The 25,958-nt window shown below is 42.7% G+C and overlaps 1 protein-coding gene across 1 annotated transcript in view; it reads right to left on the bottom strand.

The window, feature by feature from the left end:
• The window catches only part of TRPM8 (transient receptor potential cation channel subfamily M member 8), a 92,314-nt gene that overhangs the window by 53,374 nt on the left and 12,982 nt on the right, over positions 1–25,958 (bottom strand). Inside the window, exons 5-13 of the mRNA XM_065526284.2 lie at positions 22,908–23,080; positions 20,069–20,243; positions 18,933–19,000; positions 15,873–16,070; positions 12,030–12,132; positions 10,801–10,919; positions 5,034–5,324; positions 2,731–2,826; positions 1,380–1,509 (exon numbers count right to left, since the gene is read on the bottom strand). Coding sequence (XP_065382356.1) covers positions 1,380–1,509; positions 2,731–2,826; positions 5,034–5,324; positions 10,801–10,919; positions 12,030–12,132; positions 15,873–16,070; positions 18,933–19,000; positions 20,069–20,243; positions 22,908–23,080 — 1,353 coding nt within the window. The remainder of the gene's footprint in view (positions 1–1,379; positions 1,510–2,730; positions 2,827–5,033; positions 5,325–10,800; positions 10,920–12,029; positions 12,133–15,872; positions 16,071–18,932; positions 19,001–20,068; positions 20,244–22,907; positions 23,081–25,958) is intronic.

The raw sequence follows: 25,958 nt of genomic DNA, 5'->3' as shown, positions 1-25,958 counted from the left end.
CCCAGCACTTTGGGAGGCCAAGGCGTGCGGATCACCTGAGGTCAGGAGTTCGAGACTAGCCTGCCCAACATGGCAAATCCCCGTCTTTACTAAAAATACAAAACATTAGCTGGCCAAGGTGGCGGGCGCCTGTAATCCCAGCTACTCAGGAGGCTGAAGCAGGAAAATTGCTTGAACCTGTGAGGCGGAGCTTGCAGTGAGCCGAGATCATGCCACTGCACTCCAGCCTGGGCAACAAGAGTGAAACTCCGTGTCAACAACAACAACAACAACAACAAAAACCACTGACCTACTGCATTAGTGTGTGCTTACATTTCATGATCTAATGACAAAGAAATTGCAGTGTAGATCCTGAGAGGAAATTTTTTAAAAGTAAAAATATTAGGAGCCATTGCCTAATTGAGGCCATCCAGAAATGAACTGCTTTGAAATTTTAATAAATTAAAAGAAATAATTAGACACCTTTTTTCCAACACGGACAAGCTAAACTCATGAGCATGTTTACATTTGATAAGACACTAGACAAACCTGGATGCAAATACCACATTGCAAACTTAAAACTGTCAAGTGAAAATGGAAAAAACTGAGCAGTCCCGAAATTCTCATTTTAAATGATGTTTAGAGGCAGTCGGTTCCGGATTTCTCACATTCCTGAATGATCGAGGCCTCTGTGCAAAGGGCACTGACAAGCTTTGTTCGAGGACTGAATAGCAAACAGCAGTCAGGCATCCTGAGACATGCCAGGAGAGTAATGCTTAGTGGAGTATCATCCACTCCACGCAATAAGTAATCTCAGCTGCAGCCCTGATAGAAGCTCCGTGTCCCCTAACTTCAGTGAGCTGCAGCGCAACCATTATTAGAGTTACCCCTCGGGAACCGAGGCAAGGGGAAGCAACCCAAGATGCTACTGAGGCTGCTGCTTTTGCTACGAGTGACAAACCATGAGTGTCGCAGGCCCAGGGGCTGGGTCCTCTGGCAGTGTGTGCGTATGAAACTGGCAGGCTAACTGGTTAGTGTGCAAGTCAGGTAAAATCTCAGCCCTGTCACACTGTTGTAATGGCATCCAGAACCCCATCCCCCAACCCCCAAAAAAATACTCCAGTGCTCCCTGAGTTGCTTAGAACTGGGCCCGGGTATGGCCCTGGGTGGCCGTGGGATCAGGGAGCCCAAGATTTCCCACGTTCATTCTTGGAAAATTCCGTATATGCCAGGACCAAGGAACTTGTGGCATCCGGACCTTGTGGTCTGCAGCCCTCAATCAGGCTGGGGAGCCTGGATATGCCACGGACCTCCACCACCTGGCCTGTGAGTGCCACCGGCAATGTCTATGCTGCATGGCAGATCTGCACCCACTGCGGCATCCCACACTGTGGACTCACCGACAGCCCGCGTCTCGTACTCATTAGCCAGCTCCTCGGACTCCCCAGCAGCATTGATGTCGTTCTTCACTTTGGACAGAGTCTTCAGAAGCTTGCTGGCTCCCAGGGCTGCCAGAGTGCAGCCCCTGGTCTTTTTAGGGCAGTGGAGAATTTTAAGGTTAATTCTCTTTTTTTTTTTTTTTTTTTTTTTTGAGATGGAGTCTCACTCTGCCACCCAGGCTGGAGTGCTGTGGTGCAATCTTGGCTCACTGCAACCTCCGCCTTCTGGGTTCAAGTGATTCTCCTGCCTCAGCCTCCCGAGTAGTTGGGATTACAGGTGCCCACCACCACACCCGGCTACTTTTTGTATTTTTGGTAGAGACGGGGTTTTGCCATGTTGGTCAGGCTGGTCTCGAATTTCTGACCTCAGGTGATCCACCAGCCTTGGTCTCCCAGGGTGCTGGGATTACAGGTGTGAGCTACCTTGCCCAGCCTAAGGTTAATTCTTAATCCCCTGAAGTGGTCAAGTTAACATTAATGTCCAACAAGAATGTATTCATGGCAAAAGCAGGAAATAGTAGAATCAATTTGATGGGAGGGGTTAGAGAATGTGGCTGACATGTGCAAATGGAAATTGCTCTGGGGTCAGTGAGCCCTAAACTCTCCCTAGGAACTAGTCATAATGATTCAAAGTAAAATTTTTAATGAACATAAAATAACTTGGAACCTGAATACGTTCATAGTCTTGAACATAGAATTAGCATATAAAAATATTAAGAGTAATGCCATGAGAAACTGACAGTAAGACCATGATAGTGGGAGGTCTAATTCACTCTCATACTGGAATAGTTCAAAAGTTGAGTGGGTCCTGGGCAAGAACACAGAGGACTTGAACAATGTAACTTTAAGACTGAGTATGTGAATTCAGTATTCAATATCTAAGCTTAACTCTCAAAATAAAGTAATGTGAGTGTCCATAAACCATTTACAAAAGTTCTTACATGCTAAATCACTAGGAAAATTCTCAATAAACTTTCCAAAGCGGAATTTTTCATAGGGCCTACCTCCTGTCCCTAATGCAATAAAGCTGGAAATTAATTTTTAAAATAAAATGTGAATACCTCATCCACTTGGAAAACAATCACACACCCACACACACCTGAGAAGCAGGTGCCTACTGGACTGCCCCCCAAGCCCGACTACTTTCCAGGGACTGTCCCTCCCAACATGGAACAGAGGCCATGTTCATCTGACCTCAGACATCCCATTTCACTGATGATGTTTTATATTAGCATGTGAATTTTGAGAGGATCAGAACTGTTAAAACAAAGCATACATGTGGTGTAAATCTGTTGTGGGCTTGGGCACTTACCTGCTCCCAGATGACTTTGGAGAGTTCCTTCTTGTTCTGAAGAATGGCCCAGATGAAGAGAGCCTGCAGGGGGTGCCGAGTAATAGGAGACACGTCCTGGGGGGTTAGAGCATGTGGTCAGCATGTGCAAATGGTAACTATTCTGGGATCAGGAAACCCTAGAAGAGTGGCCCACATTTGGAGGGCTCTGTGGCTTTGTGCACGACTCCATTCTCATAGTACAGTGATGTGATTTTCATCTCTGCAACTCACTGAGTGGTCTAATTTTGACACCAAATCTTTTGTCTGTCATAAAAGACAAAGTACAGCTAGATGAAAAGGTATAAAGGGTGAAAAAAAGCCTTGAGAGCAATTTGAAAACGGAATGACTCCTGACAGGCTGAGAGAAAGCAATTCCTTCTCATCATGTAACTCTGTTTCTCTTCCAGAAAAAAATTATTCAAACTAGATTCCAACTTTCCTATGACTTAAGTTCAATTATCCCAACATAAAACTGTGGCTTATTTCTTTGGACGGTTATTCAAAGATTCGATGCCTAACCTATCACTTAGAATCCCAGCTCCTATTCAGCATTCTGTACCTTTAAGGGAAACTTTTCAGATAGAAAAACAACTAAATGGATATATGTAATATATTCCTTTTCAACTTCTTTACAGGTTTTACCAACATATAAAATGCATGAGGCATATTATGCATATTGCAGAGAAATTTAACATGAATATAGTTGAACAGAAGCTCTTTAAACACTTCCAATTCCTGCAAACACCTAGTGCATTTAGATTTTTGCCACACACATACACGCACTCTAAAAATTCCATAATTACAAAGGATAATGACCTAGTTTGGGTTTCCCCAGAAAAAATCTGAGACAAGGATTTGAGGCAAGTAGTTTATTTTGGACGTGATCTCAGAGAAACCAATGGAGACCTGAGGAAATGATATCAGAAAAAAAGGGAACCCAATAAAAGGTGCATTATCAAGCCAATTATCTTGGCAGATAACTAGAGATCAGCCCCACTAGCCAACTCTAGGAGCCAGAGTAGCGCACAAACCTTCAAGTCAGCTCCTTCAAGTGGGGGTATTTATACACTGCTGGGCTCGGATCAGGACAAACTTTCGGCAAAGAGTTACAGGTGCTGGCAATCGGGAACTGGGCCTTCCTGTGCTTAAAATGAGAAGTCCCGCGGGATTCTAGGTGTTACAGCCACAAAATTGTCTCAAGTGAATATCCAGATTTATCTCTTTGAAAATATGCACTTCCCACCTTTGCTCACAAAAGAGCACGCGAGCTGCTATTTTAAGCAGATCATGGCCGGTGAAGGATGACAAGAGCATGCAGCTATTTGTTTGCCCCTATTCCCTATTAGATACCTTCAGAAAGTATACCACACCAAGTTCTGTAATTAAGAAAACCTGAGGCCGGGCACGGTGGTTCACACCTGTAATCCCAACACTTGGGAGGCCAAGGCAGGCAAATCACCTGAGGTCAAGAGTTCGAGACCATCCTGGCCAACGTGGTGAAACTCCATGTCTACTAAAAATACAAAAATTAGCCAGGCATGGTGGTGCATGCCTGTAATCCCAGCTACTTGAGAGGCTGAGGCAGGAGAATCGCTTGAATCTGGGAGGCGGAGGTTGCAGTGAGCTGAGATTGGGCCACTGCACTCCAGCCTCAGCAACAGCGTGAGACTCTGTCTCAAAAAAAAAAAGAAAAGAAAAGAAAAAAGAGGCCAGGCGCGGTGGCTCACGCCTGTAATCCCAGCACTTTGGGAGGCCGAGGCAGACAGATCACGAGGAGAGGAGTTTGAGACCAGCCTGGCCAACATGGTGAAACCCCGTATCTACTAAAAATACAAAAATTAGCCGGGCATGGTGGCGAGTGCCTGTGGTCCCAGCTACTTGGGAGGCTGAGGCAGAAGAATTGCTCGAACCCAGGAGGCAGAGATTGCAGTGAGTTGAGATTGGGCCACTGCACTCCAGCCTTGGTGACAGAGCAAGACTCTGCCTCAAAAAAAAAAAAAAAAAAAAAAAAAAAAAGAAAAGGAAAAGGAAAAAGAAAAACTGCAACTAGTCTGAAATATAGTATAGTATAGAACACAAAGCAAGACATTAGAAATAGCAGAGACTCACCCTATAGACAGACGCCTTATCTTAAGTAAACGGAGTTAAAAAAAAAAATTAACAATGTCGATGTGTTAAGTATTTTATGGCAACAAGACAGGGAGTAGGGAAAATGGAGATATCTTGTGAGGGAAGCCTCAAAACATCCGAGAATTCAAGCAGGCAACTCTCCCAGTACCTACGTGGAGTTCTATGTCCATCTCGTCCCGGCCATTTCTGTCTTCCTTCCGGAAGCCTCTTCGGAAGTTTGCAACCAGTTTCCAGACAAATGTGAGGAGGGCATCATTATAGGAATTCTTGGCGATCTGCAGATTCCGGTACACAAGGGTGCTGAAGTGGTTGGAGAAGAGCTCAGTGAGGACATCGTGAGTGAGAAACTTCCGCAGGTTCAAGCCGTTCTCCAGAAAGAGGCGGACAAACTTGGGTCTGTCCTTTATGAGAGCCGTAAACATGACTTCTTGAAGGTCAGCAGACTAAGGAGAAAGAACAGCGACAGTACTAACACTACACAAATACGGTAAAGAAAACACTAGGCATTTTTCTTCCTCAGCAGCACCGTATTTCCAGTCACAGAGTAATAATACCTTCAACTTCTCTTTCAATCCTGTCTTGAGAATAAAATGTATCTTTTTTCCATTTTAACACAACAGAGGATTACAGTTCAAACCTCTAAACAGGGGAATGGCATGGTGAAATCTTTGTCTTCAGCTAGATGTGAATTTGGTTGTGACTTACCTCCTTGCTAAAGTAGAGATAAATACACCCATGTAGAGATGACATTGGTCAAAAATTTTCCCCAGTATCAGACATAGAGGAAACACTCGATCAGAGGGTGGGGGTGTGGGGGTAGTAGTATACCTGGAACCACCTCTCTGAAGTCAACAGTAGCTACCAGTTATGACCCAGCCACCACCGCTGTCTCTACACTGCACTGTGGGATCTGCTGCCCTTCACAGATGCCCAGGAACCTTCTATTATGGTGACTGCGTTCTCAAATACAGGTGTTAAAATAGAATGCATCAAACTATATGCAAACCACATGCCACCAAGCCAATGTCTGGTCATGTTACATACCAATAAGTCACTGGATCACTTGACAATAATACTTGATTTTTTTCTGTCTCTAGCTCTACTTTCTGGGCTTCTGACAAAACTTAGCCCATAGGAACTTACGGAGAATCTTAAGAAAGATCACCAGCATTTTGGGAGGCCAAGGTGGGAAAACCACTTGAGGTCAGGAGTTTGAGACCAGCCTGGCCAACAGGGTGAAACCCCATCTCTACTAAAAAAAAATAAAAAAAAATTAGCCAGGTGTGGTGGCACGCACCTGTAGTCCCAGCTACTCGGGAGGCTGAGGCACGAGAATCGCTTGAACCCAGGAGGCAGAGGTTGCAGTGAGCCGAGATCACACCACTGCACTCCAGCCTGGGTGACAGAGCAAGACTCCATATCAAGAAAAAAAAAAAAAGGATCATCAATGTTTCCTTCAGACACAACCCAGTGGACTACAGGCCACTCCAGCTCTCAGTCGTGTTCTGTGTGTCCTCCATAGCATTTCTCACAATTTTATTCCATTGCCAACATTTAAAAATTAGAAAATTCATCAAAATCCACATTTCTAGCATTAAAATCTCAAGAGTAAAAGCTGCCAGGCACAGTGACTTACACCTGTAATCCCAGACCTTTGGGAGGCCGAAGTGGGCGGATCACTTGAGGTCAGGAGTTCGAGATCAGCCTGGTCAACATGGTGAAACCTCATCTCTACATCTCTACTAAAAATAAAAAAGTTAGCCAGGTGTGGTGGCAGGTGCCTGTAATCCCAGCTGCTTGGGAGGCTGAGGCAGGAGAATCACTTGAACCTGGGAGGCAGAGGTTGCAGTGAGCCAAAATTGCAAAATTGCAAGCCAAAATTGCTTGGGTGACAGAGTGAGACTCCATCTCAAAAATAAAATAAAATAAAATAAGCTGGGCGTGGTGGCTCATGCCTATAATCCCATCACTTTGGGAGGCTGAGGCAGGTAGATTACCTGAGGTCAGGAGTTCGAGACCAGCCTGGCCAGCCTGGTAAAACCCCATCTCTATTAATAATACAAAAATTAGCTTGGCGTGGTGGCACACACCTGTAATCCCAGCTACTCTGGAGGCTGAGGCAGGAGAATCGCTTGAACCCGGGAGGCGGAGGTTGCAGTAAGCCGAGATCGTGCCACTGCACTCCAAGCCTGGGCAACAAGAGTAAAACTCCATCCCCCGCCGCCCCCCCAAAAAAAAGAGTAAAAACCAGCAGCTCCAACAACATGGGAACCATCAGTGGGAGCCAAGGGGCAGCTGCTTCCCAGAGCCTTGGATCTCCAGCTCCCCACGGTCCCCACCACTCCTCCCTGGGACCTACAGGCCCACTTACTCTCTTACACTGCATGCCTGATCCCTGGTCTAGGTGGATGTCTTCTGCCCACGGCAGCATTAACGAGTTTTGTTCCTGCCAAATGCTGGTCTCATGGGGATCACACATTGCTTAGAGAAGGAGTTGTCAAGGGTCCCTTGAGTCCCCACATTGTGGATCCTGCAGGGTTCAGCAAGGGAAGAGGGGGCTACCTGATTTCTCTTCTGTCCTTTAAGGAAGTGTTCCTCATGTCCAGCATTTCACTTTTCTTTTCTAAATCCATTGGCCTTTCCACTGGTCACACACTCGCTAGCATAGGGCAGTGGTTCTCAAACTTCAGTCAGAACCACTTGGAGGGCCTGGTAACTGCAGAATGCTGGGAGTCAATATTGGAATTTCTACAAGTCTGAAGTGGAGCCTGGTGATTTGCGAGGTAGCAAGTGCCAAGGTTATTCCCAGGTTGCCACCAGTCCAGGACTCACACCTTGAGAACCACTAGCATATGGGAAGAGGCTTTGCCGCCAGTCACATCTTTGCTTTCAAAACTTGAGTCTACCATTTTCCAGCCATATGACCCGGAATATTGTGTCTCTGAGCCTCAGTTTGCTCTTCTAAGAAACAGATGGTTGCCAGGATGAAATAAGCTAACACAGGTCAAATTCTTCTCAGAGATGCAAGTTCAGACCAGGCCCTCAAAAAACTATCAGCAACTCCCCCTGCCATGATACCGATGAGGCCCTGATTTCATAACCACAAAGGGGATCATCCATGCTGCAGACTGGTGTGACGGGCAAGTGAACACACATAGGGAAATTGCTTGGGGCAATTTATCAGTATTCCGGAGATTTTTATTTTAAAACAAATAATGCTTCACATGTGCCAATGCTCTAAGCACTTTAGAAACATTATCTGATTTAATCATCGTAACAGCCCAAGGAGATAAGTACTGCTATTATCGTCATCTCCATTTTCAGATGAGCGGTTGGGCACTGGTAAACACTGAACCACTGGCTCTCTCAAAGAAAACAGAAGCCCTGATTTGTAGTGTTTTCTGATTCCTACGGTGTAAATACTTCCATTGTGGCCAAGTTTCAGCTACCAATGTGACATCACTAAACACAGAATCGGGAAGAGATGTGGAGTGGCTCACCATCGTATAGCATCTCCAGCTTCCACATACAATACGCAGAGTTGGCCTTCAGAGCAAAGGTAATAGTAAATGTAATCAAATAATTAGAAAATGATATGTTTTGATTATTGATTACCTTTGCAATTCTATAGAATTCTATAAAATCTATGTAACTCTAAGTTTGAAAAATTCACTTTTTTTGGTTTTTGTTTTTTGGGTTTTTTTGTTTGTTTGTTTTGAGACAAGATCTGGCTTTGTTGTCCAGGCTGGAGTGCAGTGGTGTGATCTTAGCTCATTATAACCTCCAACTCCTGGGCTCAAGCAATCCTCCCACCTCAGCCACCTAAGTAGCCTGGACTACGGGTGTGTGCCACCACGCCCAGTAAATTTATATATATATATATACTTTTTTTGGTAGACATGGGGTTTCGCCATGTTGTCCAGACTGATCTCAAACTCCTGGACTCAAGCAATCCTCTCACCTTGGCCTCTCAAAGTGCTGGGATTACAGGCATGAGCCACTATGAGCAGCCAAAGATAACTGATTAATAATGACTGTATTTAACAACCAACTTAAAAAATCTCTAAAAATTTAGTAGTTGGCTCTTGCCAGCCAATACAAGCTGGCTCTAACATGCCACTGTAGGAGGAAACTGAGGCATAGGGAAGTTAAATAATTTGCCCAAAGTCATGCAAATGGGCTGACTCCAGAGTCCATTTCCTCAGCCATTGTGCCCTTAACCCTTAACCATCTTTAGCTGAGTTAATAAAATTAAATGTACCATTCATGACGTGCCTAAGTTTATTTGTACTATCTGACCTCACTTAAATAGAACATTTCACACACAGTAATTCATTTATGAATCAATTGACTGGATCTACTTATAGTTCCACTTTCCCTCCACTAATTAAAGCCTTGCAATGTGCAGCAGGGTTCATTGTACTGCAAACACCATACACAAGATAATGTTTGCTAAAGGAATGAATAATTTAAAAATTCATAAGCCATGACTTTATTTATGCTGTTCTCATTAAAATTGATAGCATGTTTCCTGAAAGTGTTTTCTGACCCTGTCTGCCAAGAATGAAAGTTATGAAATATATGCACCTTCAAATCTATACATACATGTATAAAAGTACGTATATTATCACGGCCCCCTAATGACTGAAATTAATTGGGAAAAGCCGAAAACAAAGAAGCAGCCTTATAAAACTGAGTGTGATGGTTCATAATAATTGTCATTGAACAAGGCTCCTAGGGCTGACCGCACTTTAGTTGTACACAGGAGGATACTGCTGGAAAATGCAATCCTAAAACACTAATCACATTGAAAAGTGAGAAAATGCAGTCTGCTGGAAAGAAAAAAAAAATGCTTTTTATTGCATGTGCAACTTCCATATTAAAGCTGCTCATGTGGCTAGGGGAGTCCTGGTTTCTAGCTCTAAGACAGCAGTCACCAATCTTTTTGGCACCAGGGGCTGGTTTCCTGGAAGACAATTTTTCCATTGACCAGGCTGGGAGGATGGTTTTGGGATGATCCAAGAGCATTACATTTATTGTGCACTTTATTTCTATTATTATTACATTGTAATATATAATTAGATAATTGTACTACGCTCATAATGTAGACTCAGTGGGAACTCTGGGCTTGTTTTCCTGCAACTGGACAGTCCCATCTGGGGGTGATGGGAGGTAGTGACAGATCATCAGGCATTAGATTCTCATAGGGAGCGCACAACCTAGATCCCTCGCATGCTCCGTTCACAATAGGGTTCGTGCTCCTATAGGAAGCTAACGCCACCACTGATCTGACTGAAGGCGGAGCTCAGGCAGGAATGCGAGCAATGGGGAGCTGGTGTAAATACAGATGAAGTTTCACTTGCTTGCCCACTGCTCACTTCCTGCTGTTCCTAACAGGCCATGGACCTGTAACCCTGCTCTAAGACATTCACCGGGGAGCGTCAGTCAAGTTGTTCTCTTTGTCTCTTATGCATCTCATTACAGACAGTTATCTAATCAGAACTTGGCTAGGCAGGTGGGGGCAGGGAGCAAGAGTGCTGCCGTCTTGATCTGTAGTTAAGCTACTTTCAATCATCCAACATATATTTTTCCCATACATCTGCCCACGCACATCCAGGAGGAGATCTGCATCTCTGCACCCATATGGGGAATCACCCTCATGTTGTGGCTGAAGGCACTGTGGAGTTGATATTATTTTAGACCACTTATTTTTATTATCTCTTCACAACAAACCTACTAAGTCAATGTTATGACCCCATGCTGCAGACAAGGAAATAAAGACTCACCAAACCTGATATTCCGGAATAGAACAATCCTTTAAGAGATTCAGCATTGAATCTTGCTGGAAATGAACCAGCCATTGCCCAGACCACTGTGCAGACCCAACACTAGAATAACCCAGGAGAGCTTCGTGCTCACCTCCCATCGGCGGTCATTGGTGAAAATCTCATCATTGGCTAAGTCCAGCTGGTTCCACTCCAGCAGAAGCTTCAGCTGCCCATTCCAGTTATCCTTGTCTTGCTCATTGGTGCTGAAGGCTGTAAGAGGGCAGGAAAAGACTCAACTCACCAAAGGCCCAGAAATAAGAGTCAGAACCATTCAGTGTGGCCATTTATCAGAGCTATTTATCACAGGTGATGCTGAGCATGTTCTTTTACATTCAGACACTCAAACTGTCCTTCACTCTATCTTCACTCATTCTTAACCACATCCTGTATGTCCCAAAGTTTATAATGGGGATCAACTCAGGCTACAGTAACGTTTTTCCATTGAATATCCTAATGGTGTAATAATGGTATATTAAGGTTTTTCCCATAGATTCAGATTCCATAGCATTATATTTCAAGGCCATATCTGACTTATGCTACATCTAAATCTATGAAACAATAAGCCACCTTACAACATTGTTATTCTTGTCTTTTCCAGAGCTAATATTTTCTGCATCTACGTATCTGTACAGATATAATTCCATTTTAATAAATACTTTTATAACCAAATGTCTGGCAAGTACAATAAGAATGATTCTAATAAATTGCTAATGCTTTAATTGCACTTCCAATGTGCCTAGCTCTACTCTAGCTAATTTACATTTATCAGTCACAAATTCAAGTCTAGACAACCCAGGATCTATTTACTATGGGTAACATCCACTTTATGGAATTCTAAAGCAGCAAAGATCCTGAATGAGAATATTTTAACCTGAGTTTCATTCATAAGCTTCAGGAAATTTGTAAACTCCTGAAATTAAATGCAAAATTACTTATGTGTGAAGTATGTGTGCATATGTGTACAAATATGTAGAATGCTAGGACAAAGACCCATAGTTCTGCCATATTCTCAAAGGAATCTGAGGCCCAGTAAAAAACTATTTTCAACCACTGTTAGAAAAAGCTCTTTGGAGACTACTGTGATTGTGTTTGACAAGTATTTTAATGACATAAAAATTATTATTCTACCAAATACATATGACCAAGGAGATTCACCTCACCAGGGCAAGTGTAGTTATTCTAGCTTCCAATCTAAGATCATCAAAATTAAGCACAAGCTTGCCTTTCAATAAAGCTGTTTTATAAAAGAAATGTACCTCATGAAAAGCCACAGAAGGCAACACAAAGCTGACACTTCAAAAGGAGCTATTTTTTACTCACCTTTATACAGAGCGTAGGAGATGGCATTGCTCACAATTTCGTCCCCAGCTTCTTCCATTTTAATAACTGTTAATAGGTGAGAACTTTCAAGAATTTCTTTGAGCTGGTGAAATTAAAGAACAAAGTTGTCAGCCAACAGATTTTAGGCATGAGGAGCATAAACTTCTTTCTTTTTGTGAGAGATCTTTTTTAAAAAGACCACCTGTAGTGGAGTTCCAGATCAGCTTCTCATTTCGGAATTGTAATGAGTCCTTGACTACAGTGAGAATAAAGTACCGGTTATATAAGAGCACACGTATCAAAAAGCCCCTATCAAAAAGCTGAGAGCCTCATTTGACTAGGGATGTGTGCGTCTGTGTGCACGTGCGTGTGTGCATGTGTGTGTGTCACAAAGCTGACACATGGCAGATGCTCAGTTATTAAACGACTGAGTAAATCAAGAAGGGACAATAAAAGACCGTAGACACCATCCAAGTGTGCCCATAAAGATTTAAACGATAGGAAATAAAAGCTCAAATGCAAACAAGAAAGAAGACTTGGAAACTGGAGAAAAAGATTAAGAATTTTCTACATTGTCCTTTGTTATTTTTCTATAATGTTTAACTTTAAGACATTTTAAAAAGTAAAGAACCCCGTAATTCCAAGGTTACGAGCACTGGCGAGCCCAGCAGGAGCTTGGTGAGTACGGCCCCTTCTAGCCAAGGGAGCAAGTCTGGTTTCCTTCCATTAGACTGAGTTTGAGGCAATGGTGGGCTTCCCTGGCGACACTTGGAAATAAGGATCTGGAACTGCAGAGGCTCCACTGGGTGGGAGACGAAGTCTCAGCATCTAGCTGTTTGAAGATGGCAAGAAGAGCACTTGGATTTGGAAATTAGAAGGTGAACTTTTGAGGCTGCAGCTGCCTGGGAAAGGTGGCGATGGAGGTCTTAGTTCAAAGCACGCAGGTAGTTGATGAATAAATCAATGAAAACTGCAGGAAAAGATAAACCATGGAGATTTTGAAGGAGAGGGTGGACGGGAATGATAGCGTGAAGGAAAGGCCGTCTTCATCCGTCTGCAGCCTTTGTTCAGGCTGAAGAATAGGGGTCCAGCTAGGACTGACAGGCAGGGAGGAGGTCTGAAGGTCCCCAAATTCTGGGGCACAAGGGGAGGTGGGCAGAACCAAGGAGTTATTTTTCTTTTCCTTTGAAATAAAAAGGAAGAAGAAGAAAATGAATATGTATATCAAGTAAACCGATGGACCCCAGAGACAGCTACAGGGGCCTCCTAGCTGGGACTCCATCCCGCACACTCCTGCCTCCTCCATCCTCTGCCCCACTGCTGCCAGAGTGAGCTCTCCTGAACACAACTCCCATCTCGTTTTCTCCCTGCTTCAAACCTTTTAACAATATCCCATTACACTTGAACAAGACCAAACAGGGCCCAGGGAGCCTCCTGGGCTGGGCCCTCACAAGTTCTTAGTTCCCACTCACCATTTCCACCCTCATGGCCGTCTTTCACTCCTCAGGCATGCCTCCTACCTCAGGACCTTTGCACATGCAGTTCCCACCACCACCACAACCCCAGCCCCCACGTCGTTAACTCTCCATCCTTCAGATCTTGGCTCTCATGTCACTTCCTCTGGGAAGCCTTCCAGAAAGCCCCACACCAGTCCAGGCTCCCTCAGCACCTGCCTTTCTGTATCCATGTTACCTTTCTTCTGAACACCCATTTCAGCTTGCAATTACAGAATGCATTGTACTGTCATCCCTCGACATAAACCTTTTTTCAACTTCTGTTTTGTCTATGAGAACACAGACTTTCTGTTGTGTACGCAATTCTTTCTGAAGTGCCTATTTCAGAACCTGGCACGCAGTATGTGCTCAACAAATATCTACTGAATAAATTAATAAATGAGAGTTAAAGATGAATAAATAAATGAATGATATCTAGATTGGTTGATAGATTGGAAGACTGTGAAGGGTCAAGTTCTCAAGAAGTTGACAAATAGGCATGGGGGGAATAACCGTGGTGGCTTTTAGGAGAGGAAGGTGTGAGTCCAGTGGGAGAGGTATAATGCGTCACTTAGAGTGATCAAGAAGCTGGGAGTCCAGGTTTGGGGCTGCTTGTCTACATAGTCAGTGAGGACACCCAGGACTGCCCTGGAAAGTTGCCTAAGTAATATTTGCCTGAATGTATACATTCATTAATTAATAATCCCACTCTTGAGCTTGGTCTTTTGGGAAATCTGTACCAATTGCGAAGCCCTTTATGAGTGCCTAATTAAAATTCTAGACTAATTTTTATTATTGATATATGTCTTCTGATTGACGTGATTATAATTATGATATATCATTAGCATATTCAGTATGAATATGAATTAGCTATGAATTGCAGAAAGGATAATATAATCAAAGAAGGTACAATATGCCTTTTAGCCTATTTCAGATGAGTTGCCTGTAACCGTTTTCATGAAGCAGAAATCAAAATCCCTTATAAAGGGTGTGGTAACCCTTCAGATGGCCTCTGTTCGTTGGACACAGCCTGGTCAAGACCTGGCAAGCCAGCTTGTACAAGGAGTAAGAGGAAAGTCACTGAAGTGGACCTGGGGCTGTCTTTGGTGGATAAATTAGGAGTCATCTGTTTCTTCCTCTATGGGGATCCCTGAACTGACCACTGAATTTATTCCATCCGTCACAGGAAATGACGTTAAGAGTGGTAATCAATATGCAATCAATACGCAGTGTCTTACTTTGATATGTATACTTTGGAAATGGCCTGTTTATATGCTTTTTTTGATTGTTTGTTTTGGTTTTTTTCCTGAGATGGGATCTCACTGTCACCCAGACTAGAGTGCAATGGCTAGCAGCTCACTGCAGCCTCAAACTCCCTGGCTCAAGTGATTCTCCCACCTCAACCTACCAAGTAGCTGGTACTAGAGTTGTATGTCTGGGTAATTTTTGTTTGTTTGTTTGTAGGGACGGAGTCTCACTACGTTGTCCAGGCAGGTCTTGAACTCCTGGCCTCAAGCGATCTTCCGGCCTTGGCCTCCCAAAGGGTTGGGATTACAGACAAGAGTCACTGCACCCAGCCCTGTTTATATGTTCAGAACTGACTCAAAGTAGTTAAGTATGAATGCCTAGAGAATCAAAAATATATAAGCACTTTGGAAAGCGAGTGCTGCTTTTCCCAATCAACAGAATTCCATAGGGAGAAGCCTCATCACAATTAGCTGCCTGGTCAATCTCCACTCTTTCACTTAGCCCTACTCAGGGTTGGGGAGCAATATTGGCGTTGCCCAGCCAGCCCTCTCCTTCTCTCACTGGGCTTTGCTCCTTGCAAAGTACTAGTGCCCTGGTCTGCAGCCTCCATGTCTAGCCCAGCAGGGAGGTCAGCAGGTGTCCGGGGCTGCCTGTGTCAGGGTGGGCTCATCTGTCTTATTCTGAGACTTAGCATATGCAGGTCCAATGTTCTGCACCTCAAGCCACCTCTTTCAACTTTGCCTTCATCATCAGTAAGGCTGATATGTTTATCTCTTTTTGCCAGAGTCTTTTGTCTATCTCTCTCCTGGACTTGAATAAGATATTACAACGTCCCAGTAAGAACATTTGTATAAAACCATCAGTTTTCCCTTTTTCAGTAAACTCTGAAAAATGCAATATCTCAAGTAGAAATATCATACACTTGGTGAGCCATGTAACTTATTGAACTTCAATTTCTAGCAAGTCACCTGCTGAGTCTGAAAGGCACGGAGAAAATATTGAATATATACGGCTGCTGGTGGAGTTGGGCGTTTAAGGCATTCTCCCTTCTCACAAACTAGTCTCATTTTCTCAGCCTCCAGACACGGTCCCAACAACTCACCCATTTGATCCAACTCTCAGTCTCCTCCTCCGGCAGCCGGGACACCGTGCGGGGTAAAAAGCGTACCAGCTTCTCCTTGACGGCAGAAGATGTCAGGGCATCCTCCACCTCCACCAGGCTGGCGATCACATCAGCGATTTGGCCCGAGCCTTCCACCACCACACAAGGAATTTTACTTTTGATGGAAGTATTGATGGCCTGGAGGAAGGAGACAGAGTCAGGCAGATCAAAGAGACCTTGGTCCATAGAACCCAGCTCCGGACTAAGGTTCTGAGCCAAGCTGGTAAAAACACATGGACCCATCCCTACATTTTTTCCTTTGGGGTTTTTATTTTAATTCAGAAGCAAATCAAAAGTTGGCAATTGCTTTATGAATGAGAAATGTAACCTGCTTTATGAAATCTTGCACCCACAACGAGTTCCATAATAAGAACACATATGACTAGCTTAAGTTTTCCATGGGTAAGTGCTTTAAAATATCCCTGTACACAAAATCGATCATTCCAAGTACTGACATAATAGATTTGAGTGGCACGTATTAAGACTGTATTCAGCATTACTGTTGATAGCTTATCTGAAAGAGGTTAGTAGTAACCAATACTCATACTTTTAAGGTATGAAAATAGCTTAAAAACAGCAACCACATGTTTTATGTGATGTTTACTCACACATTTCCCTCCTCAAATAATTTCCCCTGCCCCTGTTATTAAAAATGAATAAATATATCTTCTTTCTGGATAAACACCTAGCACACTTTTATGACCTTTATAATAACTGCAGAGGTCAGCAGAGGAGGATCATATTTTAAGGATTCTAATCACTGGACAGCAAGATACAATGATCTACCTAGAGGTACAAAAGAAATTGAAAAGCACTTGTTTTTAGGTCTGAGTGCTTTCCTTAGAGAAGACATCACATAGAAAGCCAGATGTGTGGTGCCACGATTGGGGACCACAGAGGGTGAGAGTCACAGAGCAGGCTGGGGTCCCTCTGTGTGCCTCAAGTGTCTGCACCACAGGCGGTCGTGGGTGTGCTGATGGGGGCTGAACCAGGAAGCGATGCAGAGGCACCAGCTGGGTACTTTCTTTTTTTCTTTTCTTTTTTTTTTTTTTTTTTTTTGAGACTAAGTCTTGCTCTGTCTCCCAGGCTGGAGTGCAATGGCGCAGTCTCGGCTCACTGCAACCTCTGGCTCCTGGGTTCAAGCGATTCTACTGCCTCAGCCCCCTGAATAGCTGGGATTACAGGCACCTGCCACTGCGCCCAGCTAATTTTTGTATTTTTTAGTAGAGACGGGGTTTTGCCATGTTGGCCAGGCTGGTCTCGAACTCCTGACCTCAGGTGATCCACCTGCCTCGGCCTCCCAAAGTGCAGGGATTACAGGCCTGAGTCACAGTGCCTGGCCCTGGCTGAGTATTTTCTCCTAGTTCCCCTCACCTCTCCTGTCCCCGCTACTGTAGGTTGTTAATTGGCTGAGCAGACGGCACTGGAAACTGCCGTAGAAATGCAGTGCCCTAGATCAGCAGCAGCTCTCCAGTCTCCCCCTACACCCTAAGCCAAGAAATCTTCATTCCAAATCTAATATTTGCTCTGGTAAGATAATAAATGTAACCGTATTTCAATGACTTTTTCTCCACCCCTCTTCCTCTTTGATGTGGCTGCTTTTTCAGATTCGAGCCATTTATGCTGGAAGTTGCAATTTTTTTAATTTTTGGTGATCACCTTGGCGATGACCTTGAGCAGTAGGATATAAATAACTCCCACATGCTTAGCGTTCCAATAATGGAACACTAGACATAAAAAAGGTTTTGATACACTGACACACACTGAGAAAAATCTCTATTTTCATGTTTCCTTGAAGATTTTTATTTAACCATGGTCTCAATTGTAAATCTCATAGTAGATACTCAATAAATATCTGTTGATTGGATGAAGAAAAAGACCATTGTTACATAAAAGAATAACGAGAAGTACTAGATGATGATTCCAGATAACTTTGCCAGCACTTACTTTTAGCTCTAGGGATTTATTCTGATGAAAGATCGAGGGTCACAGGTATCTTTAATCTATTCCCTGTCTTAGAGGTAAAATAGGGTGTGTAAAAGGAGGAATATGCAAATCATTGTGGAAATTCATGAAAAAGATGAGTTAAAAATGACTTTCTTGTGCTATTCCTAGAAAAATGAGCTCTTGAAAATTGTTTACAATACTTACTAAAATGCAGTCATACTACCTATGGGGTACTATGCTTATTTATTAAAACTACCTATGGGGTACTATGCTTATTACCTGGGTGACAAAATAATCTGTATGCCAAACCCCGTGACATACAATTTACCTATACATAAAACCCACACATGTACCCCTAAACCAAAAAGTTAAAAACAAATAAATAAAAATATAAATGAATAAAAGGTTTTGATTCAAGTGGATTCTCAAACAAAAACAAACAAACAACAAAAAACGTCAAACAGAAGCCTGGCTGCAGGCAGGATGAACTCAGTCATGAGTCCACACAGATTGGCCGGGAAGTCAAATTCCTGCTCAGTTGCTCAATAGTGCAGGTGCAGAAACATTCAAGAAGTTTCCATGATCTCAGAATCACTTAGGGTTTGGGATTCCATCATGTGACATACCTGTATCCCCACACGGCATATAAATGGGCCTTAGGTGGTCTGGAAACATTTGATTTGAGGGCAATCTGTGTGTGTACGATCATAGCTCATCTCAATGTAGATGGGGTGGCCATAGCTTTCTCATATGTATGCTGATTACAATCTTTAAGTCTCCTGAGTTAATGTCACCTCTTCTCTTTGGCAGGTTGATTGTCAGGGCCAACACCAAGTACACAGGCTATTCATGTCACTGAAATTCTCCTCCCAAATCTTCTTGACTGAGGAACAACTGGAGTCTGTGAGGGGAATGGTATATGGAGGGAAAACACTACCTACTTGCTGTAGTAAAATGAACTAGGTTAGATTAGATAAGCTCAAATCCCTGAAAATACAAATTTGTTGGATAGGTTTATTAACCAACCTTCTAGAAAACTAAATCAGGACTCACTTTCAAAGTCTCTTTTCCACCTCCTTGGGCAAAACACACGATGGGGATCTTGCCACCGTAGTTGGAATCTGTAACACATAAAAAGTAAAGGATATTTTGAGCTCATTGGAAATACTCATCTACCACTGTGAAAAGTTGGACCAAGAGCTTCTGCCCCGTGAGCCACGGTGTGGAGAGACAGCTTCACATCTCACGGACTTGAACGTTATCTACTCATGAAAGACGGACGAGTGTTTTCGCCCCACGCTAGTAATAGCATGACATGGGTCATGTTGCAATTTGTCATTGATACTTAAAATACATATTTAAATATTTAAAGCCCGTGCATTATTTACCTTTGCACCTATAAATTAAACTAGGTTTAAGTTTATCCTTATAATAATGATGCTCTCACTCATTTGCATAATCCTATGCTTTCTTGAGTGAGTGAGAACTTGGCATAACCAGTGGTCTTTCAACAGAGTTTATTGCATATATAGTTTCTTCCCTCGTGTATGTCCGATTGTGAAAGGAAAATAACTGAGAACATCTCCAACAAGTTCCTGCCATTATGTCTATCACTAAATCACAAGGTAATCTTGTTTCACGGCAGGACACGTCTCAATACCCTGTCCACAGGAAGAAAGAAAGTACATGTCACTTAACTATGGCAAATAATGGCTTTCACTCAACTATTGCATTCTTCTCTTGAGACCACTGTTTTCTGTTACTCAGAAGTAGCCAAGATTCACAAAAGTAAACCATACCATTGTTAAACTAGTAGGTTAGTTTTATCTTTTCTCTCCTAGCTAATTGCATTGTTTCATAAACTCATATTTGTCGTCGCAGATCGTATTTGGTCTTAAATGGTATCTACCAGAAGAAGACAGCCAGCTCTTGATACTGACAAACTACAGTGGAAGATGGCCGTATTTATCATTGCCTTCAGCATGTTGAAGGGTACATACCACAATGACCCTGGCAGAAGCATTCCTGGTGTGTTGAAAAAAGAAGAGAAATAACAGTTCTTTGGCAATAAAAATACCTGATCAGGCGTGTTTCTCATGCATCACTCAATAGTTGGTAGCGATTGTTGTTGATGCTGTGGCTGCTATGGTTATTGTACATGTCTGGTGTCCTACTTCCTAACCACTGACCTTGAATAGTGCGCTCAGAGATGTATTTCTCTAGCTGATTCCGGAGCTTTGCTTCCACGGTGGGATGTCCATGACAGCCATTGTCCACGAGCAGCAAATGCGTGTGGTTGTTGTCCAGGATATACAGAGGGTCTCTCGTGAAGTCATCCATAAGGTACTGGGCTGAAAAATAGCCCTGAAAAGTACAGGGAAGCTTGTCTTTGAGACTGTATTATCAGTCAAGATACATGGTGATATTTTTACATATTCATACGAAAGCTAATACTTTAGGTTCAATTATATTATGCCTCCTCCCAGATTTAAAAATTCTGAATTTTTAAATTCAGAGGGATCTTAGTGATCTTATAGCACCGACTTCCTTTTAAATATGAGGAAATGGAAGTTCAAAATGGTAGTGTCACGTGCTCATTTTCTCATAAATGGCCAGAGACAATGTAAGGATCAGATTCCCAGTCCCATTCTTGGTTCATTGCTCCGTGCTCTTTTGCAAAAATTCAACAAAATTGAAATTCAGCATTCAGGAAACTGTATGTGCAAATGTGTGTGTGTGTGTGTATTTGTGTGTGTGTGAATACAGGTAGAAGCAGACATTGAAATGCACACATACATAGTTGTCTGGAATCTATCATATGCCATGACCCATGCCAGGATCTAGGGATTAGAAAATGAATGAAATAGTCTTTGCACTTGAGAAGCGCACAGCAACAGGACCACAAAAAGAAGTAATTAAATGGATACTTTGTCCCCAAAATACCAGAGGATAAAAAGCTGCTTGAGGAACATAAAGAAAGGAATCCTTACCAAAAACGTTCCTCACTCTCAAGCTCCATTCAAAGGCATTTAGTTTTTAAAGTATCAGGGTTGCATTAAAAAGTTTTCAATCTTAACTCCAACAATAGAATTTAATAAGTTTTAAAAATAATATCACCACCAAAACTCAAGGAGAACAGAAGGAAAAAATAGTATTCAGAAAGAATTCAGAGTTTTGCTGGTGATATGATTTTTAAAATGTATTAATTTGAATACTGTAGTGGTTAAAAGATTGTGCACCATGGACCTGCCACTAACGAGATCTGTGCACTAAGAAACTTTCTTACTTTCTGTATGCCTCACTTTTCTCATTTATAATGAGAAGGGAACAGTAGTACTTACCTCATAGTTTTGTTATGAAGATCAAATGAGTTAATATACGTAAAACACTAGAATAGAACCTAGTACACAGTAAGTACTATTATATTAACATTAGGTTTTGTTATTATGATTAATGAATTACTTATTAATTTTAATTTTCCTAATAAAGGTATATGGCTATGCATTTTACTTTGAGTGCGGCTTTGGCCATACTGATATATTAATATATATTATTCTCAATAGGTAATGTTTTCATTTGCATTGCTTTCTAAGTTATCTGATATTATATTTTTGAAAGATCATTCTAGATCCTACATTTGTTTACCAGATGGTTGGGATAGTTGGTTGTTTCTTAATTTCCAAATGATTGGCAGGTTCTTTAATCTTCATATATTCATTTCAAGTTTTACTTGTTGCCAGGAAATGGGCCCTATAAGCAGCCTCTAGGGAGATTTTGAAGTCTTTTCTCATTCCTATTCAGGGGTAAAAATACCTACATTTTCAAGGCTTTTTGTGAGTCTGTGAATTAACACATGTACTGCATCTACCATGGGGATAATTACACAACACTGCATTGACTCCCGGACTCCCGTGCCCATTACAAATATTGCTAATTGATAATGGTATTCTTTCCCACTTAGCCTGCCACTGTCCTCAAAAGCCTGCTCTAGGCCACTCTCATCCCTGAAGTTGGCATTTTATGTGAAACCATTTTGCCATCCCTTGTTGAGCATGTAATAATAATAATAGAAGCTACCATTCACTCTGTACAATTAGATAAATCAGTCCCATAACAATATAGGTTATTATTATAAAAAACTTGAAGAAGGGAACTGGCTCCAGACTATGCAGCTCGAAAAGGAATGATTACTCCAACCCCAGCTTCTCTGTCTTCGAAATGTACCCTCCTCCCCCTCTACCATGCTTCCTCCTTGAAGATGCACAAAAAAACACCTCCCACTCTCCCCTGCCCCTTATATATCTCAAAAATGGTAACCAAGACACAAAAATAAAATAATTCTAAAAGAAGAATCACAGCAATTCCAAAAATCCTTAACATTTGCTGCTTCTAAGGAGCCCAGATGGGAGAAGGTATAGCTTAAATGTGGATATCTGAACATTTGGCCCAAAGCTTCTGGGCAGAGAACACCTGTTGCTTAAGAAGGTCCTCAACTACTAGAAATGTTGTTTTCAAAATGCTACACTTGATACAAAACCCATATGTCTACCTTGTATTTTTAACATGAAAGGCTCATTATTCTCTAAATATGTTCACAGGAAACATTTGCCGGGTGGAGGCTGGGGGTTGTCTCACAACCTTCTTAATGCCAAATTAACCAAGGACAATATCCATTGATTTGTATTCCTCTGAGTGTAGCCAAGCAATCAAGATACTGCGGTTGGGCTTGAGCCCTCCTGAAATGGATGTAAGCCTTGGTTATAAAGAATAAAGAACCTGACTGTGATATGAGATTGCTGAGAACACATCTTAATGAACAAAGCAACATTCATTGTTAACTCTTTCCCAGCAGTTAATTATGTACGTCATCCTTGTTTTCAATTCCTTTAAGGTCCCAAAGACACTCCTTGCAAGGCAGACTTCCCCATGGTCTGGCTCCATCACAGAGCCCCAGGGTTCAGGCCACAGGCTCATGCCATGGTCTTTCTTCCATGTGACCTAGCAGACCTCCTCCTGTCCCACCCGTACCTCAGCATCACAATTCCTGATGAGGGTGTCCCGGTTGGAGACCATGCCCCAAGCTGCCACGCCAATGGCCACAATATTCTCCTCTGAACTCCTGCTGATGGTGTTATCTCTCACCACCTCCCCGATGTACTTCATCAGGCCATAATGGGTGCCTCCCGTGAGAATCCAAGCACCTGTCAACACATAGGAACAGTAAATGGTCAACCGGCACTGGGCAAAGTTTCCATTCTGGACTCACAGACCCCTAAAATCAAGTCCCCATCCCTGTAGGCGTCAGGACACAGCACTGGCAGCTATGTTGTATGGCAAGGAAGAAGAGGGGACCTCAGACAGTGCTGCTGAGAAGTGTTCACTTAAAAATACAGATTCTTGGCCAGGCGCAGTGGCTCACGTTTGTAATCCCAGAACTCTGGGAGGCTGAGGCGAGTGGATCACGAGGTCAGGAGTTCATGACCAGCCTGGCCAAGATGGTGAAACCCCATCTCTACTAAAAATACAAAACTTAGCCAGGCGTGGTGGTGGGCGCCCGTAATCCCAGCTACTCAGGAGGCTGAGGCAGGAGAATTGCTTGAACCCGGGAGACGGAGGTTTCAGTGAGCAGAGATCACACCACTGCACTCTAGTCTGGGCAACAGAGTGAGACTCCATCTCAAAACAAAACAAAACAAACAAACAAACAAAAAAAAAAACAGATTATTGACCCTATTCCATATCTACCTCATCAGGCTCTCTGGGAGGTGGGTCCAGGGAATCTGTCTGCATCTTTAACCAGTCTCTAGAGGACTCTCATGGACAATGAATGTCTAACCAGAGCCTCTAAACAAGTTAGGCAATGCCACCATGGTAAGTCGGGCACTCTGCTCCTGGACCCCCATATTGGTTGGATTCGAATGAATCTTCCTTGGATAGCCTTTGTGTCAATAACTTTGCTTTATAAAACACAATTCTGTATGCTGGCCTTTTTAAGGTTTAGATCTGATTATCTTCTCAATGCTAAGGGTTATACAGGGTTTTATTGGGGAGGGGCAAAGTAGAATAAATACTATACCTACAAAAATATTATTTAGCATAAAACTAGAATCTAAAGTTGGAAATGACCCTAGTATAATATGCTGCCCAAGTACGAATCTACCCTCAGAGCGGTCACTGGCCTCTCTGGATTAGCTCTTGTAAGAAAGCATCAGGAGCTGAGAGGCAGCCCCCTCCTCCAATCGTTAGAAAGTCCCTTTGTTGACTATTTCCATTCTCTAATTTTACTACAGTCTTCACTAATGAGGAACAATTTTAGTCATCTCCACATCAAAGTCCTTCCAATATTTTCAGGTAAGTATGATGTGATCCTTAGAAGTTTTACACCTACTTCTTTTAACCAGTTCTTACAGGGCATAAATCCAGCCTCTCAGCACACGGTCTCCTTCCTCTAGACAGATTTTGACACCGAGGGCTAACCTAATCAAGCCTGCCAAACTTCACCTGCCTTGCTTGCTTTTAACTGCTTCCATCTAGTTGATTTTAAAATCTATGTAGCTAAAAGTCATGTAGACAAACAATATATAACTAAATCACCACTAGTTTCCTTCTAGATAACATCTCTGACACATACGTCACTATGATAACAGTTGCTAAAGTTGTTTTTCAGGAACTAGCGAGCTGCTCTTATCCAGTTCAAAACAGCTGAGACTGTTGACTCTTCAACTGGGCGTGCACATATGCCCAAAAGATGACCTTTCAATGTCAGAGGGCCAAAACTCCTCCCTCAGATCACGCTAACACTGCCATTTTCTGAACAGGTGTCCTATGAAGAGCCATGAACCCTGACTACACCTGCACAAACCACCAATTACCTCATTCCTTCTCCACTGCCTATCACCTTTCCCCACGCCATAGAACAACCGCCTCTTAACTCCTTAAATATCCCTAATCCTTATCTTTGAGGAAGCAGATTTGACAACTGTTCTCCCATCTCCTGACTGGGCAATCCTTTTCTCTTTTGCAAAACCCATGCTTACAGTGATTGACTTCACATCCATTTCAGCCATTTAACGTTCCCTTTTAAAATGAGACAATGGGAAATGAAGGTAGCACTCCAAGTGGACAACCAGCAACAATGAAACTATTCAACTTCTTCAATGGCTTCACTTCATCTACATAGAAATAGGCGTCCCAGCCCAGGGATTTTTTTTGTCTGTTTTGTTCTGCTGTATTCTAGCACATAAAACAATTTCTAGCACATTATAGGCATCCAGTAAGTATCTGTTTGGTGAATGAACAAGGTGTGTTCAGGATTTAGTAGCAAGGAAGCTGAGTTGCTCAATTTTGTATCAAAGTGACAACCCACAGTGTCCCCTCTGGTTGGTCAGGAAACTGAGAAAAATAAATGGGAAAAACAAAACAAAACATCTCAGTTTCTTCCTGACAACAACAACAAAAAAAAGCCCACATCTAGATTAGGACACGTTTCCTTAGTTCTATTAGTCAATATTAATTCTGCATAAAAGAGGTTTTTGGTTTTTTTGTTTGTTTGTTTGAGACGGAGTCTTGCTCTGTTGCCCAGGCTGGAGTGCAGTGGCCGGATCTCAGCTCACTGCAAGCTCCGCCTCCCGGGTTTATGCCATTCTCCTGCCTCAGCCTCCCGAGTAGGCGGGACTACAGGTGCCCGCCACCTCGCCCGGCTAGTTTTTTGTATTTTTTTAGTAGAGATGGGGTTTCACCATGTTAGCCAGGATGGTCTCGATCTCCTGACCTCGTGATCCGCCCGTCTCGGCCTCCCAAAGTGCTGGGATTACAGGCTTGAGCCACTGCGCCCGGCCAAAAGAGGTTTTTAAATGTTAAGGCTGGATAAACTGAATCTAATCATGAACAAACATCAACTAATTCCACTTTGAGAGACAGTCTACAAAGCAATTGGCCTCTACTCTTCAAAAAATGTAATGCAAGACAAGGGAAGGCTAAGAACCAGTTCCAGATGTAAGAAAACTAAAGAAGAAAAAAAAAAAAGCAAAGCTAAATCGATTTGGAATACAAATTGAGAAAAAATAATGTTTGCTCTAA

This window comes from Macaca fascicularis, chromosome 12 (assembly GCF_037993035.2).
Source record: "Macaca fascicularis isolate 582-1 chromosome 12, T2T-MFA8v1.1".
NCBI classification, from domain to species: Eukaryota; Metazoa; Chordata; class Mammalia; order Primates; family Cercopithecidae; genus Macaca; species Macaca fascicularis.
The sequence above is the reverse complement of the archived record's forward strand: the minus strand, read 5'-3'. Positions and strand labels throughout refer to the sequence as shown.